Raw genomic sequence first — 22,212 nt, 5'->3', positions numbered from 1 at the left:
GAGTCAAAACGGAGGAAGCAAAAGTAAAGGTGGTGTGCATGTTTTAGGTCATTTATACCCTAACATCACTGATCAACAAAACATTTGATATAGGAGTGCTTGATGCATCGTTAAAACACTTTGTACCACTATGAAGGTACTGTATGTGCGGCCCAAATGACATAAATTGTTAGCAGTCAGCCCTGCATCCACCCACCCGCAAGCCGCCTCAATGGATGAAAATAATTAAGTCTATGACCTGGCTTAACCATCTAAACCCAGTGTGCGTGGCATGAAAAGAAAGTATAACTAATTTATTCACTGATAATACCCAAGATCAATCTCACATAACAAAGTTGTCTAAGATTAGGATGCATTATGCTGCTAATGCTGTTGTGTAGGCCCAATGGTTTGCCGATGTGTGTAGGCTTAATCATTGGTTGGGGGGGGGTCGTTTCATCATCGAAATGTTCAACTAAAATGAACACAACATCCAGCCTACTATGCAAGTCAAATGTGAGCTGAGAGATAATCATTGATATGGGGCAGGAGAGAATGAAACTAATAAAAAGGCAGTGTATCAAAGTATCGCAGTTAAGCATTAGTCACGTGAGGGCAACTATGCCACAACTCTGCTGTTCTCTAAATGAATCCCCCTCGTCCCATGCTTGATTTATGGACCTGTAAAAACACACGTTGTTTTTAATCTACGGCTGCCTGAATCTGCCCCTCTAATGAAATGTGGATCTGTGTGTTGTCTGTGTGTTGTGTGTGTGTGTGTGTGTGTGTGTGTGTGTGTGTGTGTGTGTGTGTGTGTGTGTGTGTGTGTGTGATAGTGATGTATGAGCTGAGGTCTGATTCTCTGAGCATGAATTTTCCCTCTGATAAATATGCATTCAGTTACACAGACTGATTAAGCTGTAAACCAGTGTTAACTCTGTGTCAAAACACATACAAACACACACATATACATACTTACATGCATGCACACACACACACACACACACACACACACACACACACACACACACACACACACACACACACACACACACACACACACACACACACACGCACACACACACGCACACACACACACACACACACACACACACACACAACTTCCCAGAAAATAATGATAGCGGTGCCTGGGGCAGGATTGTTTGGATGCCTGGAGCGGTTCACTGATATCAATTCCATGAGACCTGCCTGCAGAGGATATCCTATAAACACAAGACAAGGCTCAGATACACAGCCAGATCAGCAAAAGCTGCAGAGCAAAACAGTCAAGAATGATCTGCAAAGTTCTGCACCCAAATACTGTTTGTTGTTGGGGAGTTATTAAATACAATAATCGATACAAAAAATGTATTATTCCCCTGCATGCTTTTATTACATGGCAAGAATAACGTTTGCTAATATATGAAAAACTGAAGTTTAACAGCCCGTTCTCATCACGTTCACAACATCATCATAAAAATTCGACTCCACTATAGGGGAACTTAGAGACTGGTATTCTTGATGGGCCTGACATTGAAATATGTGACTTCCAGTGTCACAATGTTCGGACTTGGCAGCTGTTGACTTGTTGTGGCACACTTTTCTGTCCAGTCGCGGACAGTCCTTCTGTCCTTCACAACAAACACAAACTGACAACAGGTCCATGCGTGCACACTCCCCTTCTATACCCCCCTCCTCCCTTTCTCATACGTGAAACTCAATCAGACATGGACATGTAGGGCAACAAATGCATTCATGATCTCGCTGGTTACTTTCCCCTACCATGTCTGAATATACTCTTGGTGGGTTATGGAAGATGACGAGAGACAGGTTGAGACCATTTGAATCTCACAGAGACATCAGACGCAGAATTACATCCAATTAGCCTATAGTGCATCTCTAGTGAGGTTTATCATGGGATCTGAGAGCCTGCGCTAATTTCAAACTACGCCAAAGATGCTAAAAGAGCTGGGAGTAATAATGGATAAATGTTATAGCCAGATGCCAGATGGTTTCTGCATTCAACATGACTATGTTTGCTTGTTTGGCAGACATCAACTAAGCGTCAGTCTATTTGACTGCAGCTTATTACCACTGGCTCATCTCTCAAATGAAATCATTACAGTGAGTGCTGGACTTGTCTCTCTGTGGTCAGCACTTCTCAGACTTCAATAAAAAACATTCTCTGCTGGCACAGAGAGAAAAAGGGAAGGAAAGAGTGAAAGAGATCCAAGCAACCTCTCACCTCTCTCTTCATAAGAAGCCCTGGTCCCAGGGCTATGGACCCTCTGAAAGAGGGGAGAGTGAAAGAGTGAAGGATGAGAGTCTGTCAGGTTCAAACAACAAAGAGGTGCTGCCTTACACATCCTTCCTCAACCTGTCCCCTTCAGTGGCAGTGACATCATTTAAATCATTTAAATCCTCCCTAACATGACCTATGGCAAGTGACCCATCATTCCAACGCTCACACCTCCGTGTGAGACGACTGCCGAACTGCTTATTTAGCAGAAAATAGCACCCGGCTAACTATGTGATTTATTCAAAATTATTCCTCCGCGGTGCTCCTTCACACAGAGCATTTGCCCATAGTTCACCGTGGTCCAGGCAATTAGGAACAGGCCACACCTCTCCAGGAGACAGAGCACCTGGCTGCAGCAGACAGACATAAGGAGGAGAGCTGAGCGGCGCACAGCTTTCCGCGACGGGCTGGAATAACTAAGCAGAGCAGTAAGGGAGGCTGAGGAATGCAAGCCAGGCACTTTAGGATTCATTTAGGTTCCCCCCATCTCCCTGGTCACTTTATTAGCAGTCTGGAAAGAGTGATGCATGTCCCAAAGCTATGCAAAATGCATAATCAAGCATTTAAATACACACCGTGTGAATGGGCAATGTGCATGTCCGTGCACATACATGTGCGCACATACTCTATATTTGTGTTTGTGTATTACATAGATTACAACTATAAAAACACACACCGACAGAAACACACACACAAAATGCTTACTGCTGTAAAACCTCAGGGTATTACTCTTACGTACTCCCTTCACTTTTAGACTAACAGTCTATGCTACACAAAGCCTCCTTTAGTATTCCCACAAGCTGCATTGAAACCGGCAACTGTGTAATGTAAAGAAATCCTCAATAGTATATTACAGACAATCCTATTGTAGTCCCCCAGCTTTGTGTGGTCGCCTCTTTGAGGAATCAGAGTTGGATCAATTTGAGGAGAAAGGATGGGTTTTCCTCATCAATTTACATATCGCAATTCAAACCTCATTCCATATATCCTATTGGCTCACTTGAGCGCTAAGCCAAAGTAGGCTAGAAGATGGGGACGTGGGACCTTTTTTATTCCCAGTCGACAGAGGGAAGCGCAGGTAGGGAAAGGAACAAATAAATAAGTAAATAAAGAGAGATGAGAAGGCGTCCCAGGAGAGGCCAACGTGTGCTATACTAATATGCGTGGAAAAAGAACCATTTGCACAGTGCCTCATCCTGGAAATCAGGGAGGGAGAGCCGCAGCCCACTCCCTCCATGATTCAGTAGGATGCACCTGAGATTGGAGAAGAGGATTGGGAGAGCGCGGAGAGAGAGGGGGGGAAGTGTAGGTAGAATGTTGCTATAGTCTGGGGACAATCTGAAAGGGGGCTCTAGGGCTGCTTAAGTACAAGCCTCCACATCACCAACAACAATCTCCACCGGATTTATCTATAAGCTTTAACAGTGGTGTGTCAGCAACACCACATGCAAAAAAATAAAATGTCTTTCGCCTAAGCTTTTTAATGAAAGAAGGTGTGCACCGCATCAGACATCCTAGTACCGTAAAGTCTGTAGGTATTAATTAAAGCACTTCGGTGTTAAATATAAACTTATTTTTAAGGACAGAATTGCAAGATATTAAGCTCGTTATGACATGATGTCAAAACATTTTAGGCTGTTGTGAAATCCTGCAAGATATAGGACCTAAAAATAGGTAACTATAATTATAATATGTGAAACTGGTCTCTGTTATGGGATCGAAGGGTGAACGGAGGTGGTCTAAACTCTTTTGAGGCCTTACTGAAAGAAAAAGAAAAAAAGAAAAGAAAGAGCCAGGGAGCGAGGGAAAAGAGGGGAGGAGGAGTGACTTAAAAAAGAGCAGCATCCCGAGGCCCTGGATGTGGTTGCAACCGACCAGGTCAGCATTTCACATGTGTCACAGCCTGTTGGCCTCAGCTGAGAGGAGCGTGGTGTGGCATGATTTGCCAGCGGGGGCAAAGGGGCCTGTCAGACTGACACAGGAGGTTATTCACCGGGTAAAGGGGCAAACGCAAACGCAGACACACACACACGCGCGCGCGTGTGACGCATGCACGTACCGTTTTTACCTAAACAAAACATGTGGGATTTCAATCAAAAGAGTGACACAGAAAAGGTTCTGAATGCATGCATGTGTCACGCAAGACAGAAGTTCCCCATAAGAAACATTGCCACCTCATACTCATGCTGTATGTAGGCCATGACGCATAAACATGTGACACTCTCATTATAACTCATAGGGTGCGAGGGGGGGGGGCTGTTGGAATCTGAAAGGTTGTGTATCTGGAGGTAAGGGGAACACAAGTTTACGTGACGACATCCACAAGAAGAGACGGCCTTCTTTACATCCGTCTCTCAAGAGCTTTTCCACCTTTGCTTTGAAAAAATAATTTCAGTCATTTCAGCTGAAATTGCAGACACACTAAGAGAAACACTGTGTGTCATTAATTCTGATGTTACCTCATCCTACATTGAAGGAGTATATATAGTAAATGGATAGATTATCTATACATACAGATTTTTTATAGATGTATTGGCTTGAATATCACCTCCAAAAAATGGTGAAGGCAAAGGTGTGTGGCGGAAATGTATGAGTGGATTCTTTTTCAGATTTTCATATCTAGCAGAGGAACTCTATCAGGCGTTCTGTCTGTCTGTCTGTCTGTCTGTCTGTCTGTATGTCTGTCTGTATGTATGTATGTCTGTCTGTGTGTGAGAGTGACCGCTGCTTATCGTCTCTGGGTCCGCCTGTCTCACTCTGCCTCTCTGGCCTGTGTTAATGTTGCTGTTTGACATTGCAAGCAGCAGGCTTTTTTTTTCTTTTCTCCCAGCAGCCTCAGTGGACACTGAGCTTTAGCCTAATTGGTTCCAGAGCAGACCCTGACAGAACTCTCCTCAGCGGCACACAGCCATATTAATAACCCCTCTGCCACACACACACAAACACAAACACACACACACACACTCAAAATAAAAACAAGCACAGCAATCAGTGACTAGCTGGCTAATTAACGCCCTTACAAAGCATCTCATTAGCATGTGTAGTAGAATGGAGCAGTGGGGGAAATAACCATTTTGGATTTTTTTTCTTAAAGGAGAAAAATTATAAAAGAAGACCATGTACGGTTATGTGTGTATTGTATTCTACTCAGGGGCCAGGGGCCTTGGCTGGCCCACCACGCAGTGCGCTGAGTCTCGGGGGAGTCCATTACAGCTCTCTGAGGGAGACACTGGAGTCAAAGATAAGCAGAATTTTAAAGGCAATCAGGAAAAATAAACCTCTGGCACGCATGCAACACTTTGTGTGTTAACCAGCAACTTAACCTGCCACTGCTGTGAGCAGAATAGGAGATGGAGTGGTAGAGGGCTGTTGTGGGGAAATAGCATTCACTCAAGCCATAGGCCAGAGGCCAAGATTGACCTGAAGAAGAATAGTTTACAGTTCAAAGAGAATAAATGTATTATTATCATCCGGTAAATTAAGTTTGTTTGTGTGTACGTAAATCCAGATTTTGGCTTTCCAAAATCTATCCACCTCATCTCCTCTTCACTCCCAGCGCGTTCACTCCCTCTCCATCCATCTTCCATCTCTCCCAGCACCCATCTGCTGCTTAATCCCCGGTATGGTTTTACTGTGGCTTCATCACAGCCTGTAAACAGAGCCCCCTTTGAACCCAATAAAGGCAACCACTAGCATCAGGCTTATTGTAAAACACAATAATAAGGTAAATGTTTATCCCCTCTCCGCCACTCTTAACTCCCCTTAATGAGCCTGCTGGAGGGGCTCTCACCTCGCAGCGAGAATAGAGGCCGGGAAAACAACAAACCCTCAGACGAGGCCTGCGGTGGGGATGCAGCTAAAGTCCCATCATGAAAACAATAATGAAGGGATATTGTTACAATATGTAGCATGAAACACAGCAAGAAACTAATATCACGATTAACAAAAGTCAGCAAAAACACAAAACCAATGATACAAGAGTGCCAAACAAACTCTACAGCGACCAGTATCAATGAGCGAACAGTTAAATAATACAATTAGTCGAAGCTAACACCAGTTTGTAAAAGCTGCCATACTGAGAAATACAGAGAGAGTTCTTTGGAGGTGCACTGTGGGGCTTAATCAACTCTGCATCTACTCTTTTGGCAATGGCTTGAATGTAACCAACATTTATTTGTATGAAAAAGTTACGCCCTATAGCTTTAAAAAGTATAATTACATGACAGATTTAGTTTTTCCAGGAATCTTCTGTAAATTGCATTGTTCTGTGCGGTATAGGCTTTGGCCCCGTTCCTGGCAGAGAAGCACATGTGTGATTTGGCTGGGAAGGATGAGGCCTCTGACCCCTGCTCTTCCTCATAGCTGGTGTGAGTGGCTGTTCTGACCTGCCCTATTATCCACCACTGACCCCTGCTATTATACCCCACACTGTCAGTACATGGCACTAGGCCAAACGACACCGCGAAAAGAACCCCCATCACTCTCACCTCTTGAACAGCCCCGCTATAGCCTACACACAGCCACAGGCACGCACACGCCAGAGGCTCCCAGAAAGAGAGAGTTCAGTCATAGTAAAGCAGGTAGTTAGAGGTCGGAGGTCCACGCGCTATCGGGACAGCAGTTCCACTCCTGGCAAGCCGGAGCGGAACTCTGAGAGGGACCCTGGAAGTAGATATGATGACCTTTTGTACAGAGGACCCCAAAATATACCCTGTTATCAAAATGACCTTAACGCTGGAGCATGGGAAGGCGAGCAGAGTCCATCCATCATCTTAAAGATTAATCCTCCTCTCCATTCTTCTCCCGAATCTATTAATAATGTCGCCGGAGGGGTGAATTTGCGGCAAAGATTTATTCTGATATTGTGACTTTTATTCATTAGCCTATAACAAGGGGGGGAGGGGGGATTCCTTCTGAAGGAAATGTAGAGTGAGCTATAGGGAATGCTAATTTCACTACTCCTGCTCTATTCCGTACTATACAGTTCTCTATTAACTCAATCATTTAATTTGCTCGCAAGCTCCACATTTGATTTGATTTGATTTTGATTTCACGTTCCCCGCGTAGCGACAAATGGAGGAGACTTGTCATTTACATTGCCCCCCCCCCCCCACCCCCCCATTTGTTAATTCACAAACACTTGACACAGTCTTGGAATAATTCCGTGGCAGGTGTGAAGCTTGACAATCAATTGGACTCCAAAAAATCTGGTACTTGGATCGGAGCTTTTCCTCACTCGTTTAGACAAAGCGGCAACATTAATAGATCTCTACAGTGGATTTCACACCGTGGAGCACTGACAGCCCCAGGGGCATACTTAAATTAGAGACTTGGTTGAGTTTAAACACTGCAGATCTACCCCCGCTCAAAGGCGTTTGTCTCCCTCTCTTCCTTCCTCTCAGCCACTCTCTCTCTTCCTCTCTCTCTCCCACTCTCTCCATATCTGCGCCAAGCACTCGCGCTCCGTCTTCAAGTCCTGCTCCCTGTAATCAACCCAGTGCTAATGGCTTATTCTTTCTGCTCCAGCACCCACATTTCACTTGTTTATTTTCCCACACTCGTAAATCTGGGGACGTGTCACACAAGCGCAGCGATATTAGAGCAATAATCTCAGGTAATTATCAGATGCCCTCTCTCACTCCCCCCACCCCCCCCCTCGTCCCCCTGCCCTTCAACTGTCTCGCTTGCTCTACGCCGAGACATCCACACTGAAGTTGTACTCACTTTTCTCTGGTGAGCGTGCAGGCAGCCAGTGAGAATATAAACATGGATACCTTTTTTTTTTGTCATTTTTAAAACTATCTCTTTGACAAAGGGGAGGCCTGAATATGTGATCACATGGAACATTTGGAACATTTATTTCCTGTCACTGATGGGTGAATTAATGTAGCATAAATTGTCTCACACACAGGGCCTATATCCATGAGTGAATTTGTATTAATACAGCTCCAAATCTAAAAACTGTCTCATAGATCTTTGATGACCAAAACACACCCTTTATACGCAGATCCTTGATTTGATTAAGGAAAACCTGAATAGGGTCTGAAGAACAAACAAAAAAAACTCCTTCCAATATGGATGGACATAAAATAGGCCTTGCATGTGTAGAGTTTAATTAATTACAAAACAAAGCAAGCAACTGTGCATCCAGACAACACTTGTTACTAAGTTTTGATCTTTACATGGAAACTGTTGACATTACCAGGCTCATACTAAAAGGTTGGACTGACACTTACCCACTCCTCCTTTATAGAGCTGACAGCCTTGCTGGCCCGGGACAGGTTCCGACACGCCAAGATCACATGTGCACCGTGAAGAGCAAAAGACCTGGCCGTCTCCAAGCCTGAGACAGACGGAGATACAGACAGACAAGACGGACAGACAAAACCACATGAATAGAGAGAAAGAAAAAAAGAATGAAAGCGAGCAATATGCTTCAAAGATTTTTTTTTTCATTTTTTTTTTTTGAAGATAACTTTGATTCTCAGGGGTTGAATCTAAGGGAGTGGTGATGATGGTGGGGGTGCAAGTTAAAATCCCTATCAATTTTTCCATATCATTTCTTTCATTGAGTAACCCAGTGGTCTGGTAGAGGCAGTTAATCATTTCTCTCTGAAGTGATGAAACTGATTGAATTATAATGGTTCAAGGATTCTTCCTCTCTTTGCAAGATAAAGTTTTGGAGTCTCTGACCGCCGGGGTCTGGAGAAGGTTTTACCCTGCTCACACTGGGTTAGAGGAAGGGCGCTGGGTTGTTAATGATGTTGGTAATCATACAATGATGGAAGTCGTTTTGGAGAAAAAAACATAGCAAATAATAGGGTGAGTCAAATGATCAAGCAGACATGGCACTGACTGAACCTCGTGATATTTCAGCACATCAAAAGGGCCCTCTGATAAGGACATTCATCCCATGAAACGAGGGGCCGCAGATACACAGAGAATTTATCAGTCCGAGACGACTTCATGGCTCCATTCAAATCACCATTCAAATCACGCAGGCCACGATAAAACTGACAAAAACTGACGATAGAGCGAGAGAAGTTCTCTTTCTAAATTACAAGTCTAAATGGGTCATTTCAACTCGTAGGTTGAATTAATTTACGAGATTCACTCCTCCCCCCCATATTTTTATTCTCTTTGACATTTACCGTCCTTTAAAATGTCGAGGGAAAAGTTCAACGGCACGGCGTTTTTCACCGTCACATCTTTTGCTCCCAAATCCACAGCGAAGACGAACCCGCAGTCAGACACACACACACACACACACACACACACACACACATGTCCTGATTGACAAGCTGACGGGCACAATAATGGATTGTGGCAAAGAGGGTCTGAGCGGCAGAGCGGCAGGCAGAGTGTGTATCTGAGGGTGGATTGATATGAGCTGTAATTAGATTATATGTCTTAATCTGATTTTCATTAAGAGCAAAACTGGGGAGGCCTAATTGTGAGGAGATTGTTAAGGACTAATATCTATTAACTCAAAATTGGAGTTGGATTGGAAGCCCGCTCTCTGACAAGTGAAGCATGGAATTAAATTATATGACACCTTATTAGGTGTAATGGAGAGGACTGTGGCTGCGAGCGGAGATCGTTTCACTCGCAGTAGCAGGGAATGGAATTGAAAATAAAAACAATCTGACAGAAAGAACGAGCAGTGTGTGACTCTGGGAGTAAATATGCGCCTTGAATTTGCAGGGGGGGGGGGGCAGCAGGCTTTGTAATATCTTCTCAAAGTAATACAAATGGTCTGTATTTTTTACTATAATTTTATATAAATAAATACAACTCACTGGTAAAAAATAATAGTTTGAAACGCTAAGTATGTTTGTATTATCGTTCCAGCATATTAAAGATTTCCAGAACAGAAACGATTGATAAGTGCCAACAAACCAACCTAATTTTGCACACAATTTATTTATTTTTTATTTCATACATGCCTTCATTTAAAGCTTTTTTTAAGCCTTTATAAATTGGAAAACAGTAGCGGAGCTGCTGGTAAACAACAACACCTCACACTCACTTGTTGTGTGTACAAACCATGAAAGTGAAATTAATCGACACCAGTGTTTTCCATAATGGAGGACAAATTAGAATATGGCAGCAACAAGAGCCGCAGCGCGGAGCCATGTATTTCCAATGACAAATAACAAGGGCTTGACATTAATTGTGAAATAACGAGAGTGGCGTTGCTGTAACATAATGACTCCCCGCCCTCTCGCCCGTGTTTGCCGGTGGAGAGGGGCCGCGCTGAAATGAGTTCCTGGTCAGGTGTACAACAGGGAGAGCCTGTTCCAGTGTTGTACACTGATGCTGGAACATGACAAGGGGTCAGATAGGGGTTTATTTTGCTCCGGTGGATCGACAGATGCCATAAGCTGTTTTACAACAACACACACACACACATACAGACACATACTACATTCTCTCTCTCTCTCTCTCTCTCTCTCTCTCTCTCTCTCTCTCTCTCTCTCTCTCTCTCTCTCTCTCTCTCTCTCTCTCTCTCTCTCTCTCTCTCTCTCTCTCTCTCTCTCTCTCTCTCTCTCTCTCTCTCTCTCTCTCTCTCTCTCTCTCTCTCTCTCTCTCTCTCTCTCTCTCTCTCTCTCTCTCTCGCTCTCTCTCTCTCGCTCTCTCGCTCTCTCGCTCTCTCTCTCTCACACACACACAAGGCCTGCATATAAAGCTGTGGTCTGTGATGATCCTTCAGGTACTTTTGTATTAATGGGACAACAACGTGGTAAAAACAGATGTGTAGGGAAAAAGAGTCTGTACATGGTCAGGACATTTATTTAAAGCTCAGAAGATGAAAGCAACACAATGCAGCCCGGGTTAAAGTGCCACGATTTGTGTGCTTGGAAAATACAGTAAACGGCTTGCATTGTTGGGGTTTTTCTGTACTGTAATGTATAATACATGCATTAAAAAATTGTGTAAAATGTCCATTAAGCAGTGGATGCTCTTCATGGTACATTAGGATCTTGGCCCTTCTGATATCCCCCAATAATGAGTGTGATTTAGTGATTTCACGCTTTGTTTGTCTCTTGTTCTCCCTGGCCCGCCGCCCCTCTCTGGGTCCCCCTTGGTACACAGGTGTATTGGCTCAATGTAATGAGATCATTACCAGCCTCATCGGTAAACGTGTTTATTTGGCAAACGGAGCCGCCTGCTCCCTCCCCTTGATCTGCATCCATAGAGGCATTTAACTAAAATAAGCTCCGTAGTACAATTGGGCAAACAGAAATCAATTCAGATCATTACAAGACCTGTGGGTAAACATATCCAATTCCCACAATCCCCCATTTGACGGAGACGAATTTGTTCAGAAAAAAATCGGCAACAGCAGCCCAGTGAATTATATAGCTTTTTACTGTAATGCAAAACATATGTGATCTGTTATGCTGTATTTCTAAAGCACTTGAAAAAAGAAAAAGAACATGTGTTTAAGGCACACTGATAGATAGATAGATAGATAGATAGATAGATAGATAGATAGATAGATAGATAGATAGATAGATAGATAGATAGATAGATAGATAGATAGATAGATAGATAGATAGATAGATAGATAGATAGATAGATAGATAGATAGATAGATAGATAGATAGATAGATAGATAGATAGATAGATAGATAGATAGATAGATAGATAGATAGATAGATAGATAGATAGATAGATAGATAGATAGATATGGGGAAAACAGAATGAGTGTAAACAAATTCACAGCCAAACTCCTGACTGTCTCAGTGATGAGTGCACCTGTTCTCCTGCTGCTTGCTACTGCTGTGTATTTCTTGTCCCAAGAAGTGAGGAACGTCACCTCTCCCCCCCCCCCCTCCTCCCCAACTCTTTCTGACTTTTAAGATCGCCTCTAATTCCCCTCCATTAGTCCAAGAGGAGGGAGATGTCACCCCAAAAGTGGGATGTATGGTTAGTAATTACAGCCCAAGGTTGAGCTGTTCCAGGCCAGAGCACTGAAGTGGTTCTATTACCCCCCTCCCTGTCCCCTTCTGCCTCCTTCCAACCTCGCCCCCCCGCCACCCCACTCCACTGCTATCTCACCATCCATGCAGCCCTATCCAGTACACCCCCCCCCCCCCCACACACACACACACACACACACACACACACACACACACACACACACACACACACACACACACACACACACACACACACACACACACACACACACACACACACACACACACACACACACACACACACACACACACACACACACACACACACACAAACACACACACACAAACACACACACACACACACACACACACACACACACACACGCACACACACACACACACACACACACACACACACACACACACACACACACACACACACAACCTCCTTCCCTTCCCCTGACCCTCTGTGTCAACCTCCAACTCCCTACACAATCTCTCATCATGGCCTCACATCGCACTGGTCACCCCCTGCTCCTCCTGCAGCCAGTCTTACCTGTCTACTTCACACACACACACACACACCGCAAAAACACACCTATTCACACAATTGCACAGAGGTAAACACAGACTCCCATCTCCTGAGCATTGGGGCTGTTTTCATCACTGTCATGAAAAATCTCCCTCCCTCCATCATGTAACTTTCATCCCCTCATCATGTGCAGACTGTAAACTGGATAGGTCTATAAACTACTTGACTACACACAATAACCCAGTACCCTTTTCATTTTTATTTTACTGTACCTGCAGCCTTTAAGTGCATATATATGTATTCCATCCTCTCTGGCTAACCAATTCAGTTCTATTATATTAGAGCTGTAATCATTATTGAACCCGGCTGGCCTCCAGCAGAGCACTCATTGCATGTTACACCAGTTTGACTCTGAATAGCAAATTTTCATCGAAGGTTAATAAAGTTAAATAATTTGACTAACCAACCATGACTGGTTCTCATTACGCCCGCCAATAAACACATTCATCAGAGAGGACATGAAATGACCGTTGAAATGAAGAGAAAAAATAAGAAAATAATACAAAGCTCTCCTTCGATTTCCTCATGGTGGCTCAGTTCACAAGCTGACACAGAGGAGGCAGAGCGAGACACAGGGCCGTTCGCTCCCCCAGCGGAAACACACACACACACACAGACAAAATACTATCAGACTCCTGAATATAAACATCGATGCACTCTGGATGTCATCTAAAGCATGCGAGGCCACTCTGAGATGCTCAGCAACACACACACACACATTGAAACACAGACACCGCATGCCACCCTCACCAGGAACATCTTTTTATCCATCTAATTCCTCCCACTATGAATAATGCATTTTCCTCCTTACCGAAGCTCGGGTTTAACGCATGGCTGCGCGGGTCTTTAAGGGGGTCCTTATTCATAAACAGCAGTGCAGTAAATACCAGAGCTTTGCAGCCAATTTAATGGCAGTTATGCTTAACAAATCTGCCTCAATCTAATGATCAGCCACAAAGCTAGGCTATGGGTTTAATCTGCGCACAGAGGCTCCCCCGGCTCTGCGACTCACTGAATATGCTTAGGGATCTCTCCATCCAGAGAGAGGAGAGCACCGGCCTGACACTTAATCCTCCCAGCACAACACTGGGATCAACACAAACATAGAACAATGTTAGTCTTTCATGAATAAGAATAACATTTAAAGTCCTAAAACACTGCAGAGACAATGCATATATATATATATACACTGAGACATTAGGAAGCGCCAAATCCTTGCTATTGTCTGTCTCTGGACTGTCTGAGTCTTCTCTGCTTCTTATTTCGGCACTGAGCCTGGCCTGGCCTGCACCCCACACAACGATGAGATGTGGAATGTAGTGCACGCGCTAAGATTGAGTAGAGCTTTGCAACTGCAGGTATTGCCATACAACAAGCCACTGCATAGAAGGGCCCAAAAAGTTCAGGTAAAATTATAAGCATGTGGTCAGAGAATAAGCACTGCATTAGTAGAGCAATGTAGAATACATGAAGTTGGCTCTGAAAAGGTTTTTCGGTTGTTGCTGATCAAAATTTATATAAGAAATAGAAGGGAAAAAAAACATTCCTAAAAATAGGTGTTCTGTCATACAGCAGACATGTTGTATTGCGATTATAATAGCACATGGAAGATAGCTGCGCCTGCCTGATTGTTTTATTTGAGTGAGACAGAGGGTCAATATGTTATTTCTGACCGCTACTCAATGTACATTCTGCTGACAACATGGCACCTGGCTGCTGCAAGAGCCCAGGGGACTGACACCAATCCCCAGGTGGGACACACACACATATATGTAGTTAAACATATTAGGTCCCAGAAGAGCTTTCAGAGGGCAAAGATGACTGCATATCATACAAATATAGTATTGCTTCAAAGGAAATAAATATTTTAGGAACGGGCTTACGCTGAACCCAGTTTTGCAATTTTAAAGATTAGCGTGAAAAAATGAAGGTTAAAAAAATGTATTCAAAAACAATGCTGCACACTCATAAAAAGTAAAGCATTTTTTCTCTTAAACCCAGTAGGTGCCAGAGACGACAATAGCCCTTTAAGGACAACGGTTCCACGGACCCCTGACCAGTAAATAACCTGAGAGTTAGTTGATAGCAGGGGAATTAGAGGCAGAGCAGGAGTATGTAATGGGGATGGATAGGAGGCTCAGGCCTGGGTCAAAGCCACTTAGGAATCAATGCAGAGGTACAGGTGTACAACCACAGGTCTATAAGAGTACGAAAACCTTTAAGAGGGAAGGGGGAGATAAGTACAAATAGGGGGGAAAACAAACTGGGATCATTTATTACCATTATCACAATTAAAAACACCATTCGGGTTGGTACTGGTTTTTAATTTACAAAAGAAAGCGGAGAGAGGAAGACAAATGTTTGGAACTGAGCGCAGCGATCACACCCGGCAAGACAATCGGCATTACCCTCCCCAGCCTTATGGCAATGAAGCTTCTAGGCTTGGTCACAAAAGCAGACACTATGACATTTCATGCATAAATAAACTGGTGTATGTGCTTTTCATGTTCATGTGCATTAAGAAGTAAATCAAAGAGCTGGAATGTAAATTAGCTAATTAAATAATACCCCACCATTACTAATAAAAATGTCAAATTTCCTGTTGAGGAAATAAGCACTGAAGAAAATGGAAATAGCCTTGACACTTGGATTAAAACACTATTGATGCCATTAAAATGCTAAGTGGGTCCAACCAATTGGCATAACCACATTTCACTAGTGGAATGTCAAAGGAGCACACGAGTAGTAGCAATTACTATTAGAATACAGTTAATTACGGGTGCTGCATATTTAATATGTGGTAAAGTAAAACAAAGGTTATGTAAATATGGGTTTATTAAGCATTCACACACACTATAAAAAAGGCCTGATGTGTGTTGTGGTCATTTGATGCATTTTTTTGAGAAAAGCTGCTGCTTTTCAGATTAACTCATTTTCATTTACAAAATATATCGCAACTAATCTTAAATGTGGATTATATTTTTCACTGCATAGTTTTTTTGTTAACTATGGCAAAAACAGGTCTGTGCAATCCTCAACAGCAGCGACATCATGGACCTCCTGTGCCCTCTTGTGGTGAAATATATTTTATATTTTCTCCAGTTCTCCCAATCCAAATATTATTCTTCTCTTTTAATCAAATGGATAAATTGTTTTCTTTTATTTCAGGATCCATAGTATTTCAGCGATATTTGGGAGAATCTAGGAAAGGCCAGGCCTTGTGACTCACTTGTCTCGTGATCTTTTGCCCTATCTGAAGTTATTTTAGATAACGATCGAGCTCTAGGGACTGGCAGAGAAGCTATTTAAGTCAGCACTCTCCTTGTTGGAATTCATTTATCAATTCCATTTCAAAGCTTGCTTGGATTTGATGCATGTTTTGGATCATTATTCTGCAGGAAAATGATGCATTCTCTTGTTTACACAACTTGAAGCCAGGCTGCAGTTATTCCACTACATGTCAAACACTTGAGAGGGTGAAACGTGAAACAAGTCATTTACAGTTTAAATGGAGTGTTTATGCATTTGTAACCGTTAATCTCTACACAGACTCTCTATGTGCAAACACAAGGCTCCAGCTTGATTCATCTGTGAGTACCTTGGTTTTTATCAATTTCATTCTATGTATCCTGGGTCCAAACAGTCATAGAATGTTTATCTCAATGAACGTTACATTGGGGCAGTGATTTTGACTTTTTTTCTCAATTCTAAACTACTTACTACTAAAGCACAGTCAACTACTAGATGGCGAGTCTAGGAACACACTTTATGTTTATAATAATATTGAACTTTTTGTATTGCAAAAAAATTGCACAAAGAATTTCTCAAGGGCAATAATATTGTGATGTGTATTTGTTTCTATATGATGTATTCTGAAATGTGTTTGTAGCTAAAGAGACAGACAGATGGAACATCAAGGTCAGGAAGGCGTTTAAGTTCGCAAGCTTCTTTGTTCAGTGAAGGTGGGGGCAGGCTTCTGTAAATCTATGTGCTACACAGTGCTGCTTTTTGCAACGTCTCATAATACACACACAGCAATTGCACTGCTGTGACTTTCCTTGGGACAATGGATTTGAATATAAAGACAATTAACGATTTTATGTTTATTTGATTTCCCTCATGCTGTCATTATCTATCCCGAACAAAGCAGCAAGTCTGAACAAATGGCCACCACTTGTGCTAATTCGAAACTAAAGGAAACAGAAAATACATTTGTTTCCAGACCATTATATAGTGAGCCAATGCATTTGCCGGGTACAAATGGACACCATTCATTACAGTTAACAATGACATCCAATTCGGCCCCAACTAATGAACTTCAATACAATCATGTCCGGTATTAAGGAGAGATTTGTTGCGTCTAAGTGTATCATTTTGGAGGCTAATGTTGATGAATGCCTGGTTGTTGAGGGACGGGGACTTGCAGGAGGGAGCACGGAGGCTCTTGTCGGGCACCCTTCTTCTACACTATAATACCACATCACCACCTAGTGGCGTCAGCATTGAAACACACTCTACTGCATACTGATGATTTCTAACACAGCTGTAACGAAAGCATTATGACATTAGGTAATATACAGATTGGTATTGTATGGGACTCACCAATGCCAGAGTTGCCTCCAGTAATGAGGACCACCTTGTCAGACAGGTCACGGCCTTGTAGGATCTCTAAAGCAGCAGTGTTTCCATCATAACGTTTTGGCTTCACCACAACATCCTCTACTGTAAATGCCTGCCGCGGGTCAAAATATGTGGTCCGCTTGTTTATGTGACTGAAAATGACAGAGGATAGAAATCAAGAGGGTGTTATAATGGAGATGTGATTCCAGATGTGTACAGTCTTACCTATTGTGCAAGACCAAAATAAGCTCATTTGTTTCCTCTGTTTGGCAGACTCTGATGGTCAATGGACTTACTCAACATAAACAATCTGTCCTTTTTCATCCGTTTCTTGCTCCCATCCGTACGGTAAATCTGTGGGATAAGAAGGACATCAGTTTACGTTAAGAGCCAGAATGCGTGGGAGTAAAGTGAATACAGTACTACAGTACCCATGTCATAGGTGAAAGTTACATCATAAAATGTTGAAAGGTCTGATGTTTGTAAAGAATCATTAGAGAGCACACAGAGCCATTTTGAACTTGATTCCATATTTCTAAAAGGTGTGTGTGGCCCTCAAGCAGATAGATCAATCATGTAAGACACTGAAAAAACAAGAGAATAAAGCAAACCTCCGGCACAACGTTTTTTCTTTCCTGTCTTGGGGTGTTCCCACTGCGTCTTCATCTCATCGTGGCTGTTGGTAAACAAGGACAAAAGAAGATTGGAAAGAACAAACTGGCCTTGGTCTCCATTTCATTTATCCTTTTATGTACACTGGGACGGCATCATTGGGATGCAAATGTACCAGATTTTTTTGACACAAAAAATAGAATAATAGAATAGACTGCTCATCTGCAGTCTATTCTAATAGGTTGGTGTTTGTTTATAAAGGAAATACTGTTGTTTGGCCACTGACCACATTTTATATTTGGAGGTAAAGATAACCAGGTTGTGTTACTTCCTGTGTCACCATGACCCCCCCCCCCCCCCCCCCAGTGCACTGTCCCACCACTGAGGGTTTAAGGATTTCATATTCAGACCAACATGACAGTGTTACTGCTATCATCTCTTATCTACACTAGACTACTGCACAATTGTAATGCAACATCAGTATAACTCTCAATACCACTCTCACAGTCTTACCAAGACATTTCATGTTAAATAGGTTTCTAGCAGCATCAATTCACACGTAAACCCACCGTGACGTGAGCTCTGTAGGACAGGCTCCACTTCATAATTCCCGCTAAACATCAGAGCTTGTTGAAAGTGGTATAGCTAGTAAACTGTTTTAGTCACACACCGACAACCCCGACCGGATACTTTGGTTTTGAAGTGGGACCGTGTTAACCTCCTCAATACTTTAGGGATTGGCAGTTAACGCAACTAGCCTAAATGATCCTACTCACCTTGCATAATAGACCCAACCATCTTTCGTCGATCTCTCTTCCCATCCAGGAGGTAACTCGTCCTCACTATCAGTATCGTCCATACCTGCGTATTTTAGAGCTGCCATAACTCAGCTTTTCATAAACGTAGGCTACAAAGTGATGCTGCACACACAAAACCAGCAAAAACCAACAAGAATGAATGCAACTGTCAAAGTGAAGCTTCAACAACACGGTCCGCCGGCACTTCCGCAACAACACAGTGACGATCGCCGCATTGCCTTTTGGGAAATTGAGGCGTGCGAAACGTACAGCGATTGGCACACCAAAATAAGAGCCCTTTGTTGGACATTTAAACTTTCGTATTCATTTAAAGGTTTCAACTTTATGCCTTGTTGACTATTTCAATGTTAGTCTGAATCCGGGCCTAAAGCCACCAACGCACCCTGTAGGCCTAATATTGACCACCAGCACTAAATAACAGTCTATATCAAATCAGAGCCAATGAACAGGACCTATAGGCTAGGCCTGACTCTTTATGACTCGCATTTAAACTCAAATTCCAATACAAACTATTTAAATAAGTATAGTCTTTTACTGCATATCTAGGGTAGAATATGCAGTAGTAATAGCCTACTTTTTATTATAACTTATTATAACTGTATCCAGAAGGCTTTCTAAGGCAGCTTTATTTTACAGTTAGGCTACCTTAACTAATTTTGTTTAATGTCTACTGGTCAGCATGATGATTTCCCAGATATATCACACTTAACCCAAAAAACTGATATCCATGACAGCTGACCAAAATATGTGGTTGTAAAGGAGAAAGTTTCAGCCATGTGGGCCATCAAAGCAAATGCAAAAAAAGCTTTATCCTGTCTCTACTTTGTAGTTTGCTCCTTGCCCACTCACAAAGAGTGGCAGCATTTATATCTATCTACTCAGAGTAGCTGCTCATGTGTGAAAGGCTACTTTCCTGAGTTACCACTCATGTTTGCTCACGTAATGATGTAACTGTTGCTGAGTAATTTTTGTTGCACACATGAAGAGCTGTCTCCAATGTTACTATTCAATGTCTTCCAAAGAAACTTGAAAATATGAGACACTTGCATGATGCTTTCTTGAAGAACACTCTTGCACCAACCAGGCAACTGGTTTAGTTTAATTGGCAGGAACCATTCCTTACTTTCACTTTTTCTCACTGCAAAAATACTCAATCAATCAATCAATATCCTTTATTTAACCAGGTAAAATGCATTGAGATTAAAATCTCTTTTTCAAGAATGACCTGGCCAAGAAGGCAGCACCATGATACAATAAGAACAATCAACCACAATTCTCATACACCACATTCAACGTCAGGTAAAGTACAATACAAGATCAGGGACAAGACTATATGAAGATTGAAATGAGTACAGTTAAAAATTAAATAAATAAACTGGTGACAGATGAATGAATAAACCCGGCCGTTATCAGAAAATAGCTTTACAAACAATTGCATTGACCAAGAGAACTAACTTCTCTGTCCTTCAGGATTCCTTTGAACTCTGAGAGTTCGTCCAGCTCCGGTTTGCCTTTCAAAGATTGGCGCATCAACACTTGGATAGTCCGTACATCCCACAAAAATTAGTTACAGAAGTCAAGTTGTGGATGCAATAAAGCAGGACAATCTTCTGTAATCTATAGATGGCCTTATCATGATGGCACAGTCACAAGAATGTGGATGGAATGAGACAATGCAAATGATGCAGAGCTTGAGACAACGTGAGTGAAGACAAAAATATGTTAGGTGTGCAGGGTGAAGTGAATTACTTTGTTCATTTACTTCGTCAAGGTAGAACATTAGTTCATCTAAGAAAACCGTAATAGTTACACCTTTTTTTCCAGCAATGACATGTTCAATGTTTGTAGTTTGTATGTTTGTAATAAAACCATTGTACCGTTTCAGAGGCACTTGCACCTACTGTATAGCCATACAGTATACTTCTGCTCCACTACATTTCAGAGGGAACTCTTTTACATTTAGACATCATTACACCTTTCTGACAGCTATATGTTTACCACTTAATTTGCAGATTAGGAATTTTAAATATTCGATGCATTGTTGATTGAACAACTAACTAGCCAACATTCCCAAAACCTACCTGCAAAACCATTAGAATATGTAATAATAACCAAATATTATCAGTATCAATAATCATTACTTTCAAGATTGAAGATTCAGGATTGTTTTTTGGTCATATACGCACAACAATTCCTGGAGCAATGGTCGGGAAAGAAGTCTCTCTCCCTACAACAGTGCAACATAAAGAAAATAAAAGAAGAAAGTATAAAGAGGAACAAACAAGTGAAGTGAGGAATCCGAAAAACGAAATAAATCTGAAATACGCTTACTTTATTATGGGGAGAAATTTGGTCATAAATAAACTAAAAAATAGTGCAAAGATATAGTGCAAATAAAATCTAAAACATGGAGAAAGAGTCTAGTGATTCTTGAGAAGTGGGACAAAACAGGGTGCAATGTTGAAAAAATACAAACCCTATGTTTTGGCAAATTAAATTACGTGTATGTATCCAACATATACTAAGCTACTGAGCTAAGCTTTGACACAACCTCCCAGCTTTTGTTTTTTTTACCGTCATTGGCCTATCACCTCCGTCAGATGTCAATTCCGTCAGATTTCCTGTCTGACGGTGTTGACATATTTAACGTTTCTTAAACATAACAAATGGAATTTATCTAGTTGCCATTTGTTTTTTCTGTTGTTGTTAGGTGCTAGTATATGAACTACTTCAGGAAAATAAAATTATCAAAAATTTCAAATAACTTCTTCAGAAATTGTAAATCGGTGTTGACATATCATGGTTGTGACACAGGACTTTCAAGATTCGGAATGTAAAATATTTTTAAAAACTACAACACTTATCAGAGCCTGTCTGACTCTAATGTACTCTGCAGAGGGAGAATTTGGCAAATGTCTGACGGTGGTGACAAAAAGTGTCCCACCACTTTGAAACCATGTAAAACATGAATGTGTTGAAGAAAAACTGTTTTTATTGATATGACAGATTATTTAGTGTTGCTTTTGATAAAAAAAAAAAGCTCTTTTTAATCATTAAAGTACATTTTTAATAGGTTTAATTGCATATGAAAGATTCAAACCTTCTCTGTGGACACACTGTTTTGGACGTCGTGAGAAGATAACAAGTGTCATATATTTGACATAATAATGATAAAATTACATTTAAGGGGATAATTGTGCACCAGACATTATATTCTTAATCCCTAATAACATCTACAATTTTAAATATTTTTAGTTTGAAATATAACAGCAGTTACACATGGTATGTTTGCGTTAATACTTCAAGTGTTTAACTTTTAGTTTTACATTTTTGTATTATATTTTAAATATTGCCTACATAGATAGT

General features: G+C 41.8%; 1 protein-coding gene across 1 annotated transcript in view; it reads right to left on the bottom strand.

Annotated features, from left to right (window-relative positions):
- wwox (WW domain containing oxidoreductase) overlaps positions 1-19,013 on the bottom strand; it is a 135,464-nt gene extending 116,451 nt beyond the window's left edge. Inside the window, exons 1-5 of the mRNA XM_080028396.1 lie at positions 18,805-19,013; positions 18,028-18,092; positions 17,713-17,770; positions 17,399-17,568; positions 8,515-8,621 (exon numbers count right to left, since the gene is read on the bottom strand). Of these exons, the coding sequence (XP_079884522.1) occupies positions 8,515-8,621; positions 17,399-17,568; positions 17,713-17,770; positions 18,028-18,092; positions 18,805-18,911 (507 nt within the window). The 5' untranslated portion in view covers positions 18,912-19,013. The remainder of the gene's footprint in view (positions 1-8,514; positions 8,622-17,398; positions 17,569-17,712; positions 17,771-18,027; positions 18,093-18,804) is intronic.
- Between the last annotated feature and the right edge of the window lie 3,199 nt (positions 19,014-22,212).

Source organism: Ammodytes marinus (assembly GCF_949987685.1).
Source record: "Ammodytes marinus genome assembly, chromosome: 5".
Taxonomy (NCBI): Eukaryota; Metazoa; Chordata; class Actinopteri; order Uranoscopiformes; family Ammodytidae; genus Ammodytes; species Ammodytes marinus.
Note: the sequence above shows the minus strand (reverse complement) of the source record. Positions and strands in the feature narration are given on the sequence as shown.